The sequence below is a fragment of the Magallana gigas genome, chromosome 9 (assembly GCF_963853765.1).
Source record: "Magallana gigas chromosome 9, xbMagGiga1.1, whole genome shotgun sequence".
Lineage (NCBI taxonomy): Eukaryota > Metazoa > Mollusca > Bivalvia > Ostreida > Ostreidae > Magallana > Magallana gigas.
Window position 1 is genome coordinate 1,893,240 of NC_088861.1, and position 22,423 is coordinate 1,915,662.

The following is a 22,423-nucleotide window of genomic DNA, read 5'->3' on the forward strand; positions in this document are numbered from 1 at the left end:
TTTGTCATGTAAACAAGGCTCGTGCCCTGTTTTTTTTTTTTTTTTTTTTACATAGATTCAATATACCAGTAAAACATTATTTCCAGCTTATTTGTCTTTCTTTTTATTTATATTAGTCATAGATAAACAGTTTTACCTTTAACACATTCCATTTAGGTTTAAAACTGAAATTTTTACTTCAACGTTCAAAATGTAAACAAACGCTTTGTTTACATAGCGAAGAATTGCAAGCTATGTACCTCGCTTATAACTCAACAAATGACACTCAAATTTCGGTTGCCTATTAAAAATGCCTTTCTAAAGCATTATAAATATTACAATCGGAAAAATAATTTTGACCAAAATCGTGACCATGCCCCTTTAAAGTAAATGTTAAATGTTAAATAAATGTTATATATACTTTTAAAAATATCAGATGCGTGAAATTAGCCGCATATTGGTGCTAACACGTGATAAAATGTACTTTATCTGAAGGAAATCGATGCGAAATTTGTAAATATCAGGATATTTTTATCATTATCCTTGATTATATAGTAAGAAATGTATGTGTATATATTTGATACTCTTTTAAATTAAAAATGATAATTTTATTGGTATAAAAATCTATCTGGAAATAAAGAAGTTAACAAAATAATCCAAAATAGGGATTATTACCTGTTAAATAGACAAAAATCAAACACAAATTACTCTCTTTGAGAACTTGTGAATCTGGTACATTTGTATTCAAACCGGCGATTTTTTCTCATAGAATTTATTTGAGACACTTTAACACTAATAGATAGAAAATACGCCCCTTTCAATATAGCAAATTCATATTACTTCAAATGTCCTGGCATGATACATGTATTCTAAAAAAAATAATAAATTTCAAACAGCTAGTCTTCATTACTCTCCATTACTTAAAGTTTGTGGGTCTTATTGGTCACCTGAGCACAACATTAATTGAGTCAAAAATGACACAGGTGACATAAAATCTAAAGTTAGTATACTATGACGTATAGACCACAAAAAGACGCTTTGAGTAAGGAAAATGGTTAAAGAGTGGTTCATATTTTAATGGAATTGTGCCTGACACAGGAAGTAGTGGTGAGTAGAACACGTGACCGGGTGTACTCCTTTAGTAATGGCGGAGAAGGTGAGGCAGTATCTGCCGAGAACTTGAGTAGAAGAGTGGGCTACTTCAGTACCAGCCTGGTTCCACGTGTATGTTCCATCGTGGTTTGCGTCTGTAGCTCCAATATATACATAATTGGAACGACCTACGTAAGTAGATAATTTGTGGGTAAGATGAAACAAACTGTCTTTTTTCAGTAAGCATAAAGAGAGAGGTTATATTACGGTTAGAGTAACCAAATATGAATTAAAATATTGTACTTAAATAAAAAAAATACTAACATATTATCATTGCAAACTTATTATACCTACTGTAGCTAAGTAACAGGAAAAAACAACACTTGACAGAAAACAAAAGCAAAACGTCACAAATACAATCGTCAAGCATATAGTACTTTGATGTTCGATCGTTTGTATGATGGTTTTTTTTTTAATTTGCATTTTCTTCCTAGAATGTATTAAGGCTCATGTGATTTTGTTTGAAAACATCGTTCTATCACATGTCACTTTTCAAAAGTTCTCACCACGTAACTGTGACTGAATGAAATAGGAGATCGCAGACGCGTCTCTGCTGGAGAAATTCTCAATCATGATAGAGCAGTGGTTTTGACAATAAGCCTGAAAAGAAAATCATGAGTCAACTACAAACCGGAAAATATTTTTACCCGTCCTTGCGTGATTCCGCTGTTTTATTAATATTCTTGAACATTAATTTTAATGTAGTCAATAAGATTCATAGTTTTGGGAAGAATGGTCCCATAAAAAAATCTGTTACCAAATATACATGTCTTAATTTCCTTTTAGTTATTTGTGGGTTTTTTTTTGTTTCGGACAACAATATGCACGAAAACCGTAGTTCGACAAACACTTTCATATCCAAAAATAGATATAGATTTTATGAATTAAAAGTGTAAAATGGTGAAAAGGAAGGCAATTGACAATAATGACAAGCAAAATACAAATTACTTGATATGTTTTAATTACTTGATATGTTTTACGAGATAATAAAAGCAGACACAGACATTATTTAGAAATAAATATTCTCATCTAGTCAGAATGAAGAAACTGAACCATCAACTTGGACCCCCCCCCCCAAAAAAAAAGAATTAAAAAAAACAAAACAAAACAAAGGAGACTTAGATCCAAGATTACCCAATAACGATCATTGGACAAGACCTGTAGAACACAGATACTTTACTTACATTGGAGGAGTATAAAAATTATCACAAAGGGAGGAGTTGACGAGGAAAAAAATAATGGGATAAGCCAAGTTTCAGTTGAGAGGCCCAGTAAGCTTTGAAGATCTTCAAAATTTTCCATTTATACAAAAGTTAAATTATCTAAAGCATGATCCTGTTTGTCCTAAGCTATGGAAGCGAGACTTGGAAAATACCAGAACAGATAAATGTCTTGCAGAATAGATGCCTGAGAAAAATGTTAGATGGCCTAATAAAATCTCTTATAAAAACTTCATCAAAGAACAAATACGACAAGAGCGAGCTTAATGATTTCACAAAGGAAGTGAAACTAGATTAATTGACAATGTATTGAGGATGGAGAACACTGCAATGACATGGTAACCAGAGGGAAGGAGAAAAGTGGTCTACCAAAAACAACATAGAAAAGTAGTACAGAACAAGGGCTGTCACAACTCGGGTAGTATAGCTGGCAGAGTAAGAGGCGGGTGTATTAAGGCTAATGTGCCAGCTGACACGTAAAAGATAGGTGAAATGAGGTGACATGTTTTAAAGACCAGCCATCGAATTTTTACCTGCGCCTGTGAGTATGTGTACTGCACCATACCAACCATCATGCATTTACCGTCTATCACATGAAATCCCGAGGGACAGTGGTGGTTAGCTGCTGTATATCTGCATCCAGCTGTTCAAAAACATTTAAGAGATAAACTGGAATTTATATAAAAATCATTTGAAAAATTGAATTAAAACAAATTAGAAATCTTCTTTTTATTACTTTTACTAATAATACAAAATAAACCAGTATTCTATTAATAAATAAAGAAAAATTACGTCTCAATTCTCATTCTCACTGCATGCACATCTTAATATCTAACACAAACACAAAATCCTGCAGCAGATAAAAGGAAACGGAAGTAGAAGTTAATATTGTATCGTTATGTTAATTTCCGCCAAGAACCACTTTTGATTACCCCCAGTAGGTGGCGCCACTGTAGTGAACCCGGTCCCCGTCCCATGGGTCAGGGCCACGTGATTGCAGAGATCTCCTGTACAACAGTCACCATCTACAGATAGTTCCACGGGGTCATTCCTCTTACCGAACACGTTACCTGCCTGAGTGTTAAACTGCTTGCACACCTAAACCAAGCAAATAAGTCTTTCGATTAAGGTACGTATCAATTCTGCATGATGTTCGTAAACTACTTCAAACATCGGAATAACTTGTTACACATTATATAACATGTATATGTTTTAAAGTTCTTCTGGATTGTTATTGGGGTTATATTATGTAACATATACTTGCGCTGTCAAGCATGCATCCCAGTTTGTATCCTTGTTCACCGCTGAAACTGAGTGTCTTCAAGACGTAGCATTTCTATTACAAACAGAGAAAAAACTAGATACGACACATGTATATAAATTTAAAACGAAGATGGTTATTTCAGCTGAAGGTTCAGTGTTTAGGAAAATGATTAACGTGAAAAAGACCTCATGAGATATACATTTGATATATTTCACTAAATATACTATAATTGTTATAAATGTGAAATGTATGGCATTGTTATATATTAAGTATACAAGGAGTGGTCTATCTAAGTTTTTAGAACTTGTGTCCGATCCTTTTTGTCAATAAAATATGTTCAACTCAACTTATGCAGTTTATGAATTAAATAAAGGGATATACAGGAAATTAAAAAAAAAACTTAATGCTTATGCTATGTCCACGTTGCAATATGGTCTCAACGAAAGGAAAACATTTGAAATTCAAATCACCAAAGTTCTTGGACAAAAATGTCGCCGATTAAATGTTTGCCCTCAAGTATTAATAAATTGGTCTGGAACCGAAATTGGTGTTGTAACATTCAAGAATTCAATCCCAATACGGGGGATGACTTGTTGTATAAGTATTTTTGGTGTCGAGTATCGTTGTTTTCATTTAAGAAACTTCAAATGAACAAGCTAAACATCAATTTAGGGCAATCCTGATAAACGTCCAAGAGCTTAAAACGAGGCATGCAAAAAAAAAAAAATAATAAAAAAAATAAAGATATCTGTACACTTTTGAAAAAAAACTTTTACATATCCTGTAAAAATCGGAGAAGTAACGATCGCTTTTTAGTCTCTTTGGAAATCACCGCACACCTTAGCCAATGACTAAAATGGTCAATGTCTAACTTGTGGAGACAAAGATACACACAAAGTTCCATATTTACCTCTCCTGGTTCACAGACTGCGTGATTAGTGCAGTTTGCAGGACTTGACACATGATCACAGGAGTAACATTCAGCTAGACGAAACAGAAAGGCCCTCATCAGAACCTGTTTCAGCTCAAACAACACCATCAGCAAGCCAACAACTGCTGTTTCAAACAATGTATTAGAACTCACCGCATTTGCCGCATGTTCTTGGGCAGGCTTTTACGATACAATCATCATTACACATGTCTTTACGAATGGTGGCAAGTAGCTGACAGGAAGCCTGGTCAACATCGTCACATATTGATGACGTCATCGCTAGTTGTAATTTAAAATAAATAGATCCAGCATTAAATAGTTGGGAAAAAGGTCAAATACCTGTTATCAAAAACTAAATGGAATTATTCTAAAACCAGGTCCGAAGATTTTGTGAACAAGTTTTCCCTAATCTACTATAAAATAGTTTTGTGCAATATATTAGTTTCCAATCAGACCAAAACTTTTGGTGGAGCTAATTTTTGGATTTTAAATTTTTTAATGTTTGTAGAGTAAATGTATAGCAACAGGTTCCAGTGTTATGAATTAGCACTCTAATTCAAATGTCCAGTTAAAGATGCATACGTGCAGATGATGTCATCACAGTGGTCATCATTGGCGGAGGTGTCGTTTTATCTGTCATCATCATTGGTGGTGTAGACGTCATTGGAAGAAACACAGGAGTTGTCGTTCGTGGTCTCATTGTGGTAATATCCGGAAATACCTGCCTCTTTCTGAATGGACGGTTGTGGTTACAGAGATCGTTTTGACAACATTCGCCGTTAAGGTTCGACCTCTTCCCAATTACTGTCGGAGCGCCGCCATGGGTTCCAAAGAGACGGGTACAAACCTATACAATGGAAACAGTAAACTGTATTCGAATCTTGTCATCTCCGAAAATACACATTCTTTGCACACTATAGTACTAGAATATGGTTGTAATTCACCATATGATGATGACAAAGTAGATACTGAGATGCTTCTTACATTTCATTCGAAATGTATAGACATTTAATCCAACAGGGTTCTACAATCGTTCAATATACTCATAAGTACACGAGTACTCCATTAACTCTGGCGCCTGAGTTCTTAAGGCAATATGAAATAAAATTTTATTTTCTTATGGAATTAAAGTGTGATTTATACTTCTATGACCTAAATATGTTATGGTTATTAATGCAAAAAATTGATTAAATATATTACATCTTGAGTGGCGCATCCCTGCCGATAAGTGATCGAGAAATCGGATCCCAGACTTTCTGTCACAATGCAGGACTAAAACAAGAGAAAGAGAAGGAAAATAGTCAAAAGAAAATCTAATACTAGTACTCAGGAAAGTATAGACCCAACTTTTAAAGATAACATAAACATCCAAGGTATTCATTATCTCATTATCTCTTGCCACATGTATACCAACGCCTATCTATGAATGAAAAATGGAGCATTGATTGTATCAATGCCAACTGTGACGCGAATGTTTGGTGGGAATGGATCTAATGATCTCCCAAAATTTGTGTGGTTTTTTATGACAAAAGTTTGTAACTCGCTGTTAAATAAAGACACCTACCGTAAAATTTTGATTTAGTAACAACATCAAAATTTAACTTTACTGCTAATGCAATATTTTATTTGCTGCTGTTCAAAATCTTATCGAGCGATTTTACTCAAAACAGCGTAGTTATGATATCAAATAGATGACATTGCTTGGTGTTAACCTCTATTTAAACAAAAAAAAAGATCATACACAACCGTCCAAATTAAACGCAAATGGAGCATTACAACTAGACATTTTAAAAATTTTGTTTCAATTAAGTGTCGAAATTGCGTCACATGCGTTTTTAGACAGGGTTCACGAGCGTGACTATTCTAGAAAGCTAGTTTGCTAATGATTGGTCTGTACAATCAATTTCAACCGTTTAACATTTAATTCACTGATCATAATTGTCATCTTAGTATAGCCATCTCACCTGCGTTTTGTTAGATTAATTGCTAACGTCATCTGATTCTTCATGCTCTTTATTTCTTGGATGGGATGTAAAGTTATAATATAAAATGCATGGATGTTTCTTGATTCTAGACCTCTAGAATCATAATTTGTATGAATATTACATTATACTTGAAGGCTTGCTTACGTAATTCCTGTCCGGACAGATCTGTGTAATGTTGCAGAGAGAGGGCGAGGAAAGGCCGTCACAATTGTAGCACTTGTAAGCTTAAGGATACAAATTATACAAAATAACAGAGGAGATTGTCTTGAGAGTTTTTCTCTACATAAGATTTTCACTTCTGGTGAAAACAAATTCCCTTTAATAGAATCATGATCTGTGTGTACAAACTATGGCACACGTTGAGAGAGAGAGAGAGAGAGAGAGAGAGAGAGAGAGAGAGAGAGAGAGAGAGAGAGAGAGAGAGAGAGAATGGGCTTACGACAAGTGTTGCACATTCTTGGACACAATTTCGAAAGACATGGATCTGAGCAGACGTTGGTCTTGGAGGCGAATCCCTGACACACCTGGCTATCTACGTCATCACACGCCTGAGAGGCTACTCCAGCTATCAGACACGACGTTAGTCCAACTGGAGACCGTAATTTAAAGGAAATAAAAACCCAAACAGTTTTACAATATTGTAAAGGTATTCAAGATATAAAGATGTTTTTGATAACAATTATTCATTTAACAGACAGAACATTTTACAGGTATTTTGCATTTCGTTTATCTGTTATGTAAATGTACAGACACAATGTACGTAAACTATTCTTACATATCCAATATATCGTCTTCCTTGCCATGTCAGTGAATGTGAAAGAATGGCTTATCTATCTGGGAACGACTTTCGGATAATACCAGACACGATCGTCCCGTAGTCTCGCAATGGTATACTGAGTATGTACATGTATGTACTGAATTATGTCCGAATGTCTTCGATGATAATACTAGTAATACTATCAAATACTGAATCGTTGTTAAGCATCGTTGCAACATTAACACTAAGAAGATGGGCGAAGAAGATGGTTGGGTAAAAACTCATAAAAGTAAATATACACTGTAAGAAATTGAAAAGTAAGTATAAGGCATGTATCAAAGCGAGGGGGTAGGGCACAATTTTTTTAGCAAATTACATAATACTAGCATATAAAAAATTGTCCTTCCACTTTTCTGTAACTGTAAGAAAATGTATTGAAATTATACATCAAAAATTTTAAGCGTGATATAAATTACTGTAATAAAGTTTTCAACAGTAAATAACTACCCCTCCCCTCCCCCCCACCACCAAATATCAATTTTGATTTTTAAATTATTTTTTTTTGCACTTGAAGATTTTTTTGGGGTATGGATGTCCCCTTTAATTTCGATGCAATTCTCCGTGCCTAAAAATACTTTTAAAAAATGGACATTTTCATCAGATTTACGTTGTCAACTTTGTATATTTTGCAAAATATCCTTTTATTAGCATTTTATTAAAAAAACATAACATAAAACTTTGAAAATAAGCCGAGGCTTATTTTGAGTTTTGGTAAAAAATTGGGGGCCTTTTTTCAAAACCTTTAAATTTTCAATTCACGGTTTATTATCCAAACAAAATACCGGAAACGACGAGAGCAAAACCACGGCTTAATATGAAACCAATAAATCGTAATCGATAGATTGTGAACTACTTGTTTGTTCTTTAATATCCAGCTAAACATCTGTAAGAGTTAAATGAAAATGTTTGTGTCTTTAATTCTGCTTGTCTATCTTTAAAACAGTGAGCTTTTAGTAATGGCGACTACTAGACCTACTCCTAATTAAAAATGTAGTAATTTTATTTTAAATCTAATCATAAATGTCATGGAATTTTGAAAATAAAATAGTTAAAATAATACTGTGTTCAATATGTTGCATGTAAAAATACACTACGTGTTTCTTTCCTAAATAGCACTGTCATGACTGGCATATATTTCAAAACAGGCTATTTTTTGCTCTATTTTCGAGTAATTTTTAGTGCAAAAAAATAGGTGGTTTATTTTGAAAAACGGCTTATTATCAAATCCTGCTGATTTTCAGTTTCTTAAGTAATATGCATATCAATGTCTTCAAATAATGTCACATTTTAGAAACTCAAAGCCGAATATTTCATGCTTTTAATTGTTTGATATTAAAGAATAAAAAAATGTAATTAAACCGATGCTTTACGCAATGATTACTTTACATTAATATTTTTTGTCGTAGCAAAACATTCCACCAAACGTTTCAGGAAAATAAACAAGAGGCCCACCGGTCTTTGCGGTCACTGGAATACTATAGCCCTTTCATGTTGTTCTATGTTTGCATTTTGAGCTTCATTTTGGAGTCTATCAACCCAAATGTCGATTCATAAAAAGTGGGAAGGAGAGCGGACAATAGCAAGATGAATATCCGAGTTACTAAAGTAACTTAAAAAAAATACATGTTCACTATATGTTCACATACCACCCCTGAATTTTTTTAAAATAATAAACAGCCTGAATTCGTGTCCCATGGGAAGTGAATTTCATAATGTAATAAGAATCATTTTATATGGACATATATTGGCCCCGCCCTAAGATTTGAACCCCATACACAGGGGCCATGAATTTCACAATCTTGGTAGAAGACTTCAGTATGTGTGAGAGTAGAGAAGAACTTCCAAGATTTTTTTCTTCAAATTTTGGCCCCCTCCATGAGGCCCCTGGATTGGTTAAGTATATCTTTCCTCTTAACCTAGAGTTGCTCTAAACCGAAGAAAAAAATGGGCGTTACAGTTTTTAAAAAGAATATAAAAATATTTTTTTTTAAAGACGACAGACGATGAACGACGCACGTCGCACCACGACACACGAATAATAACGGCAAACGTGACTAAGGTGACCTAAAGTCAGCGGATCAGAAACGCTTTGCTAGCGCAGATGAAATGTCGGTAGTTTCGCTTAAAATTTTACTTGGGCTCAATCACAATCAAAATTTCGCGTTGTTAAAAAAAATTAGACTGTCTCTTTTCTAAAATCCTGCAGTTTTAATAAATTGAAATGTATTTAACAATGAAATCAATAGTCATTGCGTCATCTTATTCGCCCTTCGTCTCCATGTGACCTTTGACCTTATTATGCACCCTTCGTCTTGTCAGCATGTTTAATCCTAATAATGTTTACCAACATCGTCGGAATCGATGACTGTCAATCAATGCGCAAGAGACGTCGATTGGACAATACTCTTGTTGACATAATCTACTGACCAATTGACCTTTTGAACTGGACATGCTATAACAACGGTCAGCCTGTATACAAGGATTGACGACATCATCTACCCACCTATAATACCTACAATCTAAGTAGATTGCACACTTCCTAAAGGGAACATAATCATTGATAAAGAAAACGGGGCATTACATCTCCGATGTTGCGGTGCAACAAACAACACCGTTTCAATTTCTGAGGAGAATTTAAAAATGTTTCAGTCTTAACAATTTTTACCAGATCACGCAAATATTCAGACATTTTGCTCTATTCCTTTGAATCTGAAAGTAAATTTTAATGCTGTAATATTTAAAATGATGGGGTCAAAGAAAATTTAATTAAAACCAATTAACAAAGTTGTTTACAAATCATTTATTAGACATAATTATTTATTATTAACACATTATTTAAAGTACACAATGTACAACTGCAGGGTTTATTACTATAGTGTAAGAAACAAAAGTTACTCAATCTTCAGTGACAGAAATCTTAATGGAAAAAGATCAAATAAACACCATTCAAATGTTCAACAAATGTGGTACCTTCAGTTTATCTGCTTTGAGAAAAGAAAATGTATGATTTATATTTCTATTCTTATTAAAATGATTGAAATTAACTCATAACTTAATATAAACATGATAAAGGAGAGCTAAAAAAGATTTTTACAGATATTTATCAACATAAAAATGTTTTGATTTCTTTGACAAATACCAAACAAGGTTTCTCTGATTGTATTCTTATAATGTACACAGTTTGTTTAGACATTAAATGTATAAACATTTAATTCATTGACAATACAATCACTACACTAAAACAGTTTGTTATTATGATGTATAAACATGATAAACAAAACAATGATATTGTTGACATGAACTAAATGGATGTTTATTTTTATATGCATGACTCTATTATATAATATAATTAATTATCTTTATGCTAATACATGTTTTATATATACAGACAGTCAGTTTGTCAACATGTAATACATATAAACAATGTTACACTGCTGTGTAATGTTCTAGACATACTGTATTTTCTTCACTTTACCTCTGTCAGTCACAAAGAGGTTGTCTCTGGTGTCCACACATAAACTGTATGGATCCTGTAAATGACAGTTGTCAATGTAGCGGAGGAACTGTCCGTCCTGATCCAGGATGTGGATACGGTGGTTGTTAAAGTCTGCTGTCAGGATCCGACCCTGGCTGTCTGTTGTGATGCTGTATGGACGAAATGATCCCTTGGTAGTAGAGGGAGGACCAGTGTAGGTAAACCGGAGTTTCCCGGCCTGATTGACCACCACTACTGCATGGGCGTCATGGTCTGACACACAGATATCTAGGTTCCTGTTCTCACTGATGTATTTACTGTATCCACCAGATGAATAGAGAGGTTGTCCTTTGTCGTCGTACTGAATACTTTGTTTCTCTGTGGAGCCAGAGTAACACACAACTTTTGTTTGTTTATAATCATCACTGTACATGACAACCAGGAGGTCACCAGAGGAGGTACTACAGACACGGCGAGGTTTCCACCCCCGTGGTCTGATCACTGTCTTTATCTTTTTATTCTTCACTATGTTCACAGTTCTATCATTGTTATCAGTATAAACTAGATCCCCACTCCTTGTCACTGCTATGTCCCCTGGATTGTTCCCTGACTTGGTTTTGACTGACTTCACTAGTTCCCCACGGAGGTTGTACAGTCTCATGATGTTGTCATTACAACCACATGTCCACATCTCCTCATCACTCAGACAGGACACACTGTCTAATCCTCCACACTCTGTGTCTATCTGTGTGATGATCCGTGGTACATCAATGAGCGGTCTGTCCGGGGGAGAGGACTCAGCACCGGGAGATTCCATGGTGTAGCCATGTTCTTCTGTTTTGATAGATGACGCTGACAGAGAACCAAACTGTTGATAAAGCTGTTCTTTGTTGATCTTCTGAGGGGTAAAACTTGGTAAGGACACTGTGAGTTTAGGAGGCAATCTTCTGAATTCATCATTCCTGGATTTGTAGGCAGAGACACGGCTGACATCATTGGAGTCCAGTAACATCCTCAGTTCAGTAATGGTCTGTGTGATTTCAGAAATGGTGTGTTTAATTTCATCTTCCTGTTTGTCTAAGACAGCCAGGTGTTTGGTGTCCGTTTCCTCCATGTTAGATTTCATGTTTCTGATAATGGTGTTTATTTCTCTGTGCAAGTCTTCTCTATGTTTGTCGATTTCTGTTGTTAATTTCTGAGAGTTTTCATTCAGAGCAGATTTTTGGACTTGGTTAATGGATGCAATCTCTTTGTATTTGGGATAAATGGATTTCTCTAGTTCTTGTAAATCTTTCTGAATTATTTCTTTCTTGCTGTCAATGTTTTTAGATATTTCAATAAATTTATGGCCACTGTGTTCTTCAGAGGAAAGACATGTTGTACAAATAGGAATGTCACATTGTTTACAATAAAGTACACTTATGTTTGTGGAGTGTTTTGGACGTTTAGGAGTAGATCCTCTCTTTTCAAATGGCAGCACTTTGTGTTCTTTGGATAGATCAGAGAGATGTTCCCCCACACAGGCTTTACACAGATGTATGTGACAAATGTCACAGTACATAGGGGGGCCTTGGGTCTCACAGAGACGACACCGTAACACATCCTGGGCCCAGCGCTTGTCCATGGTCAGATACTTTTACTCATGTTCTGAAAAAATAAAAAGACTTTTTTAGTTTTTTGTCCATGTTGTCCATTTGACTATTTCTTATAAAACTGGTATTTTTTAAAGAAAAATATTGTTCTTGTTGCAAACAGGACACTTTAGAGCTGAAATGACAGGGAGACATTTAAATTCTTTAAAAACAAAAATTTCTCATAGATGTAACTTGTTTAAAGAATGTGACTGACTATTTGAGACATTATATCCCAAACAGGCTATGGTGACCAATTTGGGTGATTGGTCCAACCTGTTAAACCAGGTCCGCAGGACATGTAGGACAATATCATTTAATATACAAATGTCGGCAAGCACTGCTAGCTTTAACTCCAAACACACGGAGTAGTACCTAAATGGCTGCTATTGGTAAAAATAATGCAGTTATTGTCTCTATTCGAAAATTATACGGCTACTAGCTGAAAAAAAAATGGCCAATATAGTAAGTACTTTTCTTCGCACATTGAACGAAATGCCCTTATATTGAAATATTTTAGCTTAGTATAGTAGTTGACAACCTTTACGGAACAAAACACAAATTTTGACACTTAAATATCAGTCTATTTTTCTATAAAATAAAGAATTTCCATTAAACTAAGCGATTAAATGTCATCGATTTGGACACTTGTCCAAGCAAACTAGTCTATTGAACTTGATTGCACCATATTTAAAGATAACTCTAAGAAATTGAAGCCACAGATTACTTGATATTAGTACTCTATACAGTCTGCTGTTCAGAATTTCCCATTTTAATCATTTATTAAAGAACTGTAAAGATTTTACTTCAAAGAACTTATGTTACGGCTACTATTAGACAACAGCACCGGTTTCTATTGGAAATATAAAGCTCTTAACTTTAATGAAGTTACTTCCCTGTTATGCATAGAATTAAACAATTATGTTCAGTGTTTCTATATTCTGTTGAATATATGATCAATAGATTTCTATACTATTAAAACTTACATGAACCATGCCAATTGTAAGTATACATTTACTGTCATTGTCAATATTTTCATCCTTTAGTAAATTTTAATTTTTAACCGGGTTTTCCAACGGAAAAATCTGGTTATTAAAATGGTGAAAATGGCGGGCGGGCGGCTGCCAAAAGGGTACCCTCATTGTACGGATAACTCCTCCAACAGTTCTCAAGATAGGAATTTGTTCTTTTGCAGATCAATTGTACATATATCAGAGGTGTGCATATTGCTAGGATTTTAATTTCTGATAATTTATCGAAAAAATACCAGCTTTTGAACTTAGTCATTTTTTGGCAAAATATTGCATATAGGGTACCCTCATTGTACGGATAACTCCTCCTACAGTTCTCAAGATAGGAAGTTGTTCTTTTGCAGATCAATTGTACATATATCAGAGGTGTGCATATTGCTAGGATTTTAATTTCTGATAATTTATCGAAAAAATACCAGCTTTTGAACTTAGTCATTTTTTGGCAAAATATTGCATATAGGGTACCCTCATTGTACGGATAACTCCTCCTACAGTTCTCAAGATAGGAAGTTGTTCTTGTGCAGATCAATTGTACATATATCAGAGGTGTGCAAATTGCTAGGATTTTGATTTCCGATAAATTATGAAAAAATACCAGCTTTTGAACTTAGTCATTTTTTGGCAAAATATTGCATATAGGGTACCCTCATTGTACGGATAACTCCTCCTACAGTTCTCAAGATAGGAAGTTGTTCTTTTGCAGATCAATTGTACATATATCAGAGGTACAATAACTGAATTATCTCCTTGAAATTAGTAGACTAATTGTACAAGCTAGCTTATCATTGAGACATCGTAAGTTTATCTATAAATAGAATTAACACAAAGGAATATATTTTATGGAGATAATTTGAAATTTTAACATTGAGGCACCTAAAACCACGTTTTGACTAATGAAACATATAATAAAAATGTAGATGTGAAGTTTTCTTATTCTTTTTTAAGCTTTTAAACAATCGTCAGATTAACCAGAATTTTCTCTGTTTCCCCCAAAACGTAACTCTTCTTCTTGAAGGATGCAGAAACTTAATTCACAATAAAGATTGTAATGCAGATTTTAATGCAAATTGGTTTTTAAAAAGCTTAATTAAGGTGGCAGGCTACATCGTCAAAACATGTCTGACTTCCGTTCGAAACGCCATTGTGTTCCGGATTTATAACATTATGTCGTGGTACAAAATAGCTATACACCGTTTAATTGAACTCTTCTAACTAAGGAGGTGAGATAGGAATGAAATCACCAAAACGCTTAGAAAATATGTCAATTTTCTTCCTGTTTAAAGCTTTAACTAGCATTGATTATCAGCTGTTTTGTACGGAAAACGTGGAATCTAAATAATATAACGTTTCCCTGCTCTGCTGCTATTGGCAACACATTTTTGTCATGTCATCTGCAACAGACGATCATACATATGTGGCGGATTATCGATATAGGTAAGCAGATGTCAAATTTTCATTTAAACTATATATGTATGATGAATATAAAACGAAAGTACCGTAGTACGATCTCTTGAATTGATCCTAACTTCCCAAATTAAAAAAAACATTTGCAGTAAAAGACTTTCACTGAAACTTTGACATTATTTTGATTAAAATAGATACAACTAGGTAGCAATAGCAGTGGAAGCCCGGATTTGCAAGCCAAATGAGGGAAAGACAGAATTCTGAAAAGGAGCATGTTTTTCATTTCCACACATGCATGTGTATCACTATGGACATCTAATGTATGTATTAATATGCGTATGGTTGTTGTTTATAATTGCTATTGTATATAAAAAAGTAAAAGGCAATTTATAATATTATTAACTACAAATATTTTGTTCTGAAGAGTTAAATATATATAATGCATTCATCAATAATATGATTTTTCAGCTTCAAACATTATCATAAGCACTACTTATCTTATATCTACATATTTAGCATAAACTTGTTCCTTTTTTAATTTTTCTTCGTGCTTTTTATTAATTAAAAAATTGATCCCAAGATATTTGAGACCATGTAAAATAAAGAAAGACAACTCTTACACAGGATCTTTCATACCAAGATTTTTGCAATAATTAAGTATTTCCTTTAATTATACCCCCGCAAACGAAGTTTAGGGGGGTATATTGGTTTCACCCTGTCCGTCTGTCCGTCTGTCTGTCTGTCCGTCTGTCTGTAGACGCAACTTTGTCCCCCCTATAGAATTTTTTATTACTGCATGGAACAGTTTGAAAATTTGTACATATGTTGAACACCATCTGAAGATGTGCACCTGCAATTTTTTTTAAGATCAGACAAGATTTAATGATTTTATGACAGTTTTCATTTTCCTTATTCTATATATTGTACACTAATGTTGAAAAGTAAGGGAGGTAATCCTTACAGATTTTATTAATTAATTAATAGAAAACACTCTAAAATATATTTATATAAATACATCCAGATGGAGTTTTTTGTCTTTATGTCTTAATTAATAAAAAAAAATTTTTTTTTATAAGTATTCTATCAACTGACAATGCAAAGTTTTTGTTTGTCAATGATAAATTCTTAGGAGCTAATGAGAACATCAAAGACAAGTGTGGCTGAATTCATTTGTCCCAAGGGAGCCATTATCTGAGCCATGGCTCAGATGGAGCATGTGTTTAGGGGAAATTGATAATCTGTAAAATCGGTGATGGTTTTGGGGCTATTTTAAAACTGTTTCATGTAAACCAAAAGGTCTATCATTATAAGGAAATAAATAATATAATTATTAATAAAGAAGTTAAACTATTTTTAGAGGTTGTTGAAATTTATTTGTCAAGTAATTTGATGAAGTGACCCTATTGGGCATTAATTTAAATGAAATTCAAAATTACTGATATGATTGTAGTGTTTTGGCAATTTTAAAATTGTTTGTAATATTAAATTTTCTTTTTTACATATTTTTACATAGTATGGTAATTATGGTAATGTTTTGGGAGTTTATTAAATTTAACAAACTCATCAAAGAAAATCATAGTCCTATGGGATCAATTTTCTGATATGGAGTTCAATTGTGCCATAGGAGAAAGTGAGGAAAATTTGAAACAACTAATTGCATCTGTCAAGACTCTTATTAGAAAGATATTGAAAGTTTTATCAACAGAAGAGCATTGCTTGGCTACGGGTATTTCTATTCACTGCAAAGGGAGGGGTTATTGTCATTTTGTTGGTTTTTCCTTAAATCAATTAAATTAAAAAAATATATCATCAAAAACATACATTTGTAAATGTATTGCTGTTATAGATATGTTTTTACAGTGAAATTCTGACAATTTTGATTTTAATTTTTCTTTGTTAACTTTTTTTTTTTTTTTTACAATTCTAGAATTTTTTTTTTTTATGTGTTCCAAACCTTAATTATTATTCAATTCAATTATTTGTCCCATTTGAAATTAGCCTAGCGGGGGTATTAGTCCCATTAGGACAGTTCTAGTTTTTCAATTTCATTCAATTTCTTTTCTTCATCCCATTCACCAACGAATATTGTTTATATTTTCAGGTTTTTGTGGGATTTTGTCCAGCAGTTTGCCTTAAAAGAATTTTTTAATATTTTAGTTTCATATTTATGTGGATTCTAATAAAAATCATACAAACTTCATTCATGATTTTTTTGTTTTTCATTTCTAAACTTAATAACATTTCACTTTCATAATAATTTTAAAACAGGAATGTTTAAAAATTTGATTAATAAGGGGTTATCTGGAACCAGACTGATATTTTAAAAATTCTCTAGAAAATAGTGTATTGTATTTTGTGGTATTTTATTGTCGAATACTGTGCCTAGAATTGGTAACAAATGCATGCAACAAAAATCTCCTACACTTATTTGGTGTAGAGATCCACCTTAAAACAACAATATAAATATCCAAATTTCTGTGGTAAAAAGGGTTTAATGATTTTGCCATCAGTTGTCTACATATTCACTTGACTGAGAAGTGGACAGGCATAGCCTACACCCCTTTCTACTTCTCAAAAGATAATATTGTCTACATTAAACATGTCCTATATGATTTATTACTGGTTACAGATGTGTTTAAGTTCACATATTACATAAAACCTAAATGAAATAAAGAATTTTTAATGCATTATACTTTAAAACTAGTCAGACCGATGCCATGACTGTTCTAAGGGATATAAATGAATGTAAATCAATTTAAGAAAGAAAAAAAATTGTAAATAAAATATTGTATAAGACTTATGTGAATGCAAAAGCAAATCATTTATTGTTCAATTATCTTGTTTCATTACAGATCTCGAGGTCACACTTGATTACGATGCAAAATTTTCCTTATAACATTATAATACGCTTGTTTCAAGGATTAATGATTTATAATATATTACCGTAGAAAAAGGTGCCCCTTTCAACGTTTTATAATATTTACCGCGGAGGAAAGTGCCCTTTTTACCAATTATTTAACATGCCCTTTTCAAATCCTAGATTTAACACTAACTGCACCATCATATAAAAAGGTGTCCGGTCAAGTCGTACACAGACCAACTCGTATACAGGTCAACTCGTATACAAAATTTCCGCATAAAAAAACGAAAGTCAACTCGTATACAAAAAAAGTAGATATGGCAAGAAATTAGGACTGCGTTTTAAGGTAGTAGTTTTGTACCCAAGGGTACACCACTATATAAAACATGTGTTAAAAGTTACAAACAGGGCACACTATATATTTCTACTAAAACTGAAAGTAGGGGAGTCGGGAAGGATTTTAGAGAATCAACTTTAAATAGCTATAGAAAAGGTTACAACTCTATTAGAAAGTGATACAAGGGTTAAGAAGTCTATATTTTAGTCTAAGTTAAAAAATCAAATATATGAGCTGATGGAAAGGGTACAGTGGGTACAAAGGGTACACTTGGATACGGGTAGGTTACAACTCTATTAGAAAGTGATACAAGGTTTAAGAAGTCTATATTTTAGTCTAAGTTAAAAAATCAAATATATGAGCTGATGGAAAGGGTACAGTGGGTACAAAGGGTACACTTGGATACGGGTAGGTTACAACACTATAAGAAAATGATACAAGGGTTTAGAAGTCTATATTTTAGTCTAAGTTAAAAAATCAAATATATGAGCTGATGGAAAGGGTACAGTGGGTACAAAGGGTACACTTGGATACGGGTAGGTTACAACTCTATTAGAAAGTGATACAAGGGTTAAGAAGTCTATATTTTAGTCTAAGTTAAAAAATCAAATATATGAGCTGATGGAAAGGGTACAGTGGGTACAAAGGGTACACTTGGATACGGGTAGGTTACAACACTATAAGAAAATGATACAAGGGTTTAGAAGTCTATATTTTAGTCTAAGTTAAAAAATCAAATATATGAGCTGATGGAAAGGGTACAGTGGGTACAAAGGGTACACTTGGATACGGGTAGGTTACAACTCTATTAGAAAGTGATACTAATAGTCTATATTTTAGTCTAAGTTAAAAAATCAAATACATGAGCTGAAGGAAAGGGTACAGTGGGTACAAAGGGTACACTTGGATACGGGTAGGTTACAACTCTATTAGAAAGTGATACAAGGGTTAAGAAGTCTATATTTTAGTCTAAGTTAAAAAATCAAATATATGAGCTGATGGAAAGGGTACAGTGGGTACAAAGGGTACACTTGGATACGGGTAGGTTACAACTCTATTAGAAAGTGATACAAGGGTTTAGAAGTCTATATTTTAGTCTAAGTTAAAAAATCAAATATATGAGCTGATGGAAAGGGTACAGTGGGTACAAAGGGTACACTTGGATACGGGTAGGTTACAACTCTATTAGAAAGTGATACAAGGGTTTAGAAGTCTATATTTTAGTCTAAGTTAAAAAATCAAATATATGAGCTGATGGAAAGGGTACAGTGGGTACAAAGGGTACACTTGGATACGGGTAGGTTACAACTCTATTAGAAAGTGATACAAGGGTTAAGAAGTCTATATTTTAGTCTAAGTTAAAAAATCAAATATATGAGCTGATGGAAAGGGTACAGTGGGTACAAAGGGTACACTTGGATACGGGTAGGTTACAACACTATAAGAAAATGATACAAGGGTTTAGAAGTCTATATTTTAGTCTAAGTTAAAAAATCAAATATATGAGCTGATGGAAAGGGTACAGTGGGTACAAAGGGTACACTTGGATACGGGTAGGTTACAACTCTATTAGAAAGTGATACTAATAGTCTATATTTTAGTCTAAGTTAAAAAATCAAATACATGAGCTGAAGGAAAGGGTACAGTGGGTACAAAGGGTACACTTGCATACGGGTAGGTTACAACTCTATTAGAAAGTGATACGAGGGTTTAGAAGTCTATATTTTAGTCTAAGTTAAAAAATCAAATATATGAGCTGATGGAAAGGGTACAGTGGGTACAAAGGGTACACTTGGATACGGGTAGGTTACAACACTATTAGAAAGTGATACAAGGGTTTAGAAGTCTATATTTTAGTCTAAGCTAAGAAATCAAATGAAAAAGCTGATGGAAAGGGTACAGTGGATACAAAGGGTACACTTGGATACGGGTAGGTTACAACACTATTAGAAAGTGATACAAGGGTTAAGAAGTCTATATTTTAGTGTAAGTTAAAAAATCAAATATATGAGCTGATGGAAAGGGTACAGTGGGTACAAAGGGTACACTTGGATACGGGTAGGTTACAACTCTATTAGAAAGTGATACTAAAAGTCTATATTTTAGTCTAAGTTAAAAAATCAAATACATGAGCTGAAGGAAAGGGTACAGTGGGTACAAAGGGTACACTTGCATACGGGTAGGTTACAACTCTATTAGAAAGTGATACGAGGGTTTAGAAGTCTATATTTTAGTCTAAGTTAAAAAATCAAATGTATGAGCTGATGGAAAGGGTACAGTGGGTACAAAGGGTAATTTTGGATACAGGATAGGTTACAACTCAATCTAATCGAGATTCGTCGAGACTGAAAATTTTTTGACGGACGTCTCTTCCGAATAGTGCCACACAAACTGACAAAGTGATTCGGGAAAATTTGCCCCAACTTCGGCCGGTTGTTATGTTAGAAATACGCTGAATTAAATCATCTGCTCGCTTCAACTTTTTACTTTGAACATCCCTTTAACTCCCTATCAACACAAAATGTTAGCTTCCTACCGTTAAAAGATTTATCCCACAAAATATGAACTTGTTTATTTTTTAATTCATTTCCACACTCATTCACATCTCCAATGCTGAAGAGTTCCAGTCAAGGTCACAAATAGCCTGTTTCAGGATATGTCGTACTCAAAGATTTCAACCTTATCATTTTATGAATATTACATTATAAAATTAAAAGGTTTAGTTATAAATACCGGATATTTCTCTTTCATTTATTATAAATTCCATATTTTATTTTTTTTGGCAAATAACTTGACATCTAAATGCATCTATTAAGTTTCTGTTTGCCCTATTATAGTTTTCTATGTAAAACTACGAATACGACATATTTTGAAACAGTCTATTTATGACCTCGACTGGAACTCTTCAGCATTGGAGGTGTAAATGAGTGTGGAAATGAAAATTATTGTGGGATATAAATCTTTTAACGGTAGCAACTAGCAAGCTAGCATTTTATATTGATAGGGAGTTAAAAGGATATTCAAGGTAAAATGTTGAAGCGGGCAGTTGATTTAATTCAGCGTATTTCTATCGTAACAATCGGCCGAAGTTGGGGCAAATTTTCCCGAATCACTTTGTGTGGCACTGGTCTGAGATACGGAAGGGATTATACATGGGACGAATTCTATCGTTAAAGGACCGGGTACTGGTCCGTATGACATCTGTCATTTCAAGGATAGAACATTTTATCTAAAGGAAAGGGTACAGTGGGTACACTTGGATACAGGGTAAGTTACAACTCTATGAGAAAGTGATACAAGGGTTACGAAGCTTATCTTTATTTTGAGAATGTTTGCCGCTATCGTTATATAATTTTGTTAAAAAAAAATAAATATCAATGAAAATTTTGATACTGTTGCCCAGCTCTTGCCACGGGGAGGCCTTCTCATCAAGAGCCAAAATTTTGAATTAAAAATTTAAACCCAAAGAGCCTACAAATTAGCTGCAATAATGTAGCCCTCTCCGATTTTTTATATCTGATGTTATCTGGAGAGGGCTAGGCTACAATATTCCACAGAATCTCCGTAATGGTGCAAAATTAATTGTTTAATGTGGCTGACTTCAGTCTGAAAATATCGATTTCATATTTGACTTCCTTTAGATAAAATGATTTTTTAATTCAGGTTGAACAAATTAACCGTATATAAATCAAAATGAGATAAAATACCAGTCGTCTGCACCCATGACAGTTCTTGGGTGATTTTATGGGATGTACGCTTGGAGTTTTGATGGGCTTGATAATGTGAATGTCAGTGTAAATAATCGATATTACCTTGTTATTACTATCACTAAAACATCATTTAAGGAAAGGTATATAATGGAAAATTCATATATACCGCGTTAATTATATTTAAAATAGGGGAATTCCTATATCAGTTCCGCTACTGAATTCTCAATGGCTGTCCCAAAATAAAACCGGTCAAGGTGGGTGCGTTGATTTACCCAAATGGACCTAAATGGCGACCCAAATGGCGATTAAAGTGGAAAACAATTATAATAAAATCCTTATTACTAAATTTTAAAATTGTTTTATTCATTTCTTGGGGTTGTTAGCCGTTATTCAGACAAATGGTGACCCAAATGGCGAACAAGTGGTAAACAATTATGATAAAATCCTCAATACTAATTTTATTACTAGTTTAGTCATTTCATGGGGTTGTTAGCCGTTATTCAGACAAGTTAAAAATGAATCATGAATAACTTGTCTATTTAATAACGTTGCCCAGCTCTTGCCACGAGGAGGCCACCCCAATAAAGAGCCATAATTTAGGGAAATTTGGAAAAATAAAAGCCGAAG

General features: G+C 33.7%; 2 protein-coding genes and 1 long non-coding RNA gene across 4 annotated transcripts in view; 1 reads left to right on the forward strand and 2 right to left on the reverse strand.

Annotated features, from left to right (window-relative positions):
- Positions 1–1,034: 1,034 nt before the first annotated feature.
- On the reverse strand, positions 1,035–7,454 carry LOC105347489 (uncharacterized). Its single transcript, XM_034461342.2, has 12 exons — positions 7,307–7,454; positions 6,971–7,120; positions 6,676–6,755; positions 5,747–5,818; positions 5,129–5,393; positions 4,700–4,825; positions 4,526–4,599; positions 3,616–3,687; positions 3,284–3,449; positions 2,885–2,994; positions 1,638–1,731; positions 1,035–1,259 (listed from the first exon to the last, which is right to left on the reverse strand). Exons 1-12 carry the CDS (start codon positions 7,332–7,334, stop codon positions 1,054–1,056), a joined length of 1,443 nt encoding a protein of 480 aa, XP_034317233.2. The 5' UTR covers positions 7,335–7,454; the 3' UTR covers positions 1,035–1,053.
- A 2,744-nt stretch (positions 7,455–10,198) lies between these two features.
- The window catches only part of LOC117691651 (E3 ubiquitin-protein ligase TRIM71), a 39,902-nt gene continuing 27,677 nt past the window's right edge, over positions 10,199–22,423 (reverse strand). The window contains exon 2 of the mRNA XM_066071208.1: positions 10,199–12,470. Within this exon, the coding sequence (XP_065927280.1) occupies positions 10,795–12,447 (1,653 nt within the window). The 5' untranslated portion in view covers positions 12,448–12,470 and the 3' untranslated portion in view covers positions 10,199–10,794. The remainder of the gene's footprint in view (positions 12,471–22,423) is intronic.
- On the forward strand, positions 14,396–17,089 carry LOC117690304 (uncharacterized). 2 transcript variants are annotated; one of them, XR_010709730.1, is made up of 3 exons: positions 14,760–14,919; positions 15,084–15,209; positions 16,991–17,089. It is a non-coding gene; the product is annotated as an uncharacterized lncRNA (long non-coding RNA). The 2 variants fall into 2 exon arrangements; XR_010709729.1 differs by lacking the exon at positions 16,991–17,089 and having other exon boundaries at positions 14,396–14,919; positions 15,084–15,749.

What these genes read in the sequence shown, in the direction of transcription:
- LOC105347489 (XM_034461342.2), bottom strand. Translation starts at nt 7,334, where the DNA reads ATGGCAAGGAAGACGATATATTGGATAT. An exon ending in GAAGACGATATATTGGATAT is followed by an intron (nt 7,121 to 7,306) that starts GTAAGAATAGTT and finishes TACGGTCTCCAG; the next exon opens with TTGGACTAACGTCGTGTCTG. An exon ending in AGGGATGCGCCACTCAAGAT is followed by an intron (nt 5,394 to 5,746) that starts GTAATATATTTA and finishes TCCATTGTATAG; the next exon opens with GTTTGTACCCGTCTCTTTGG.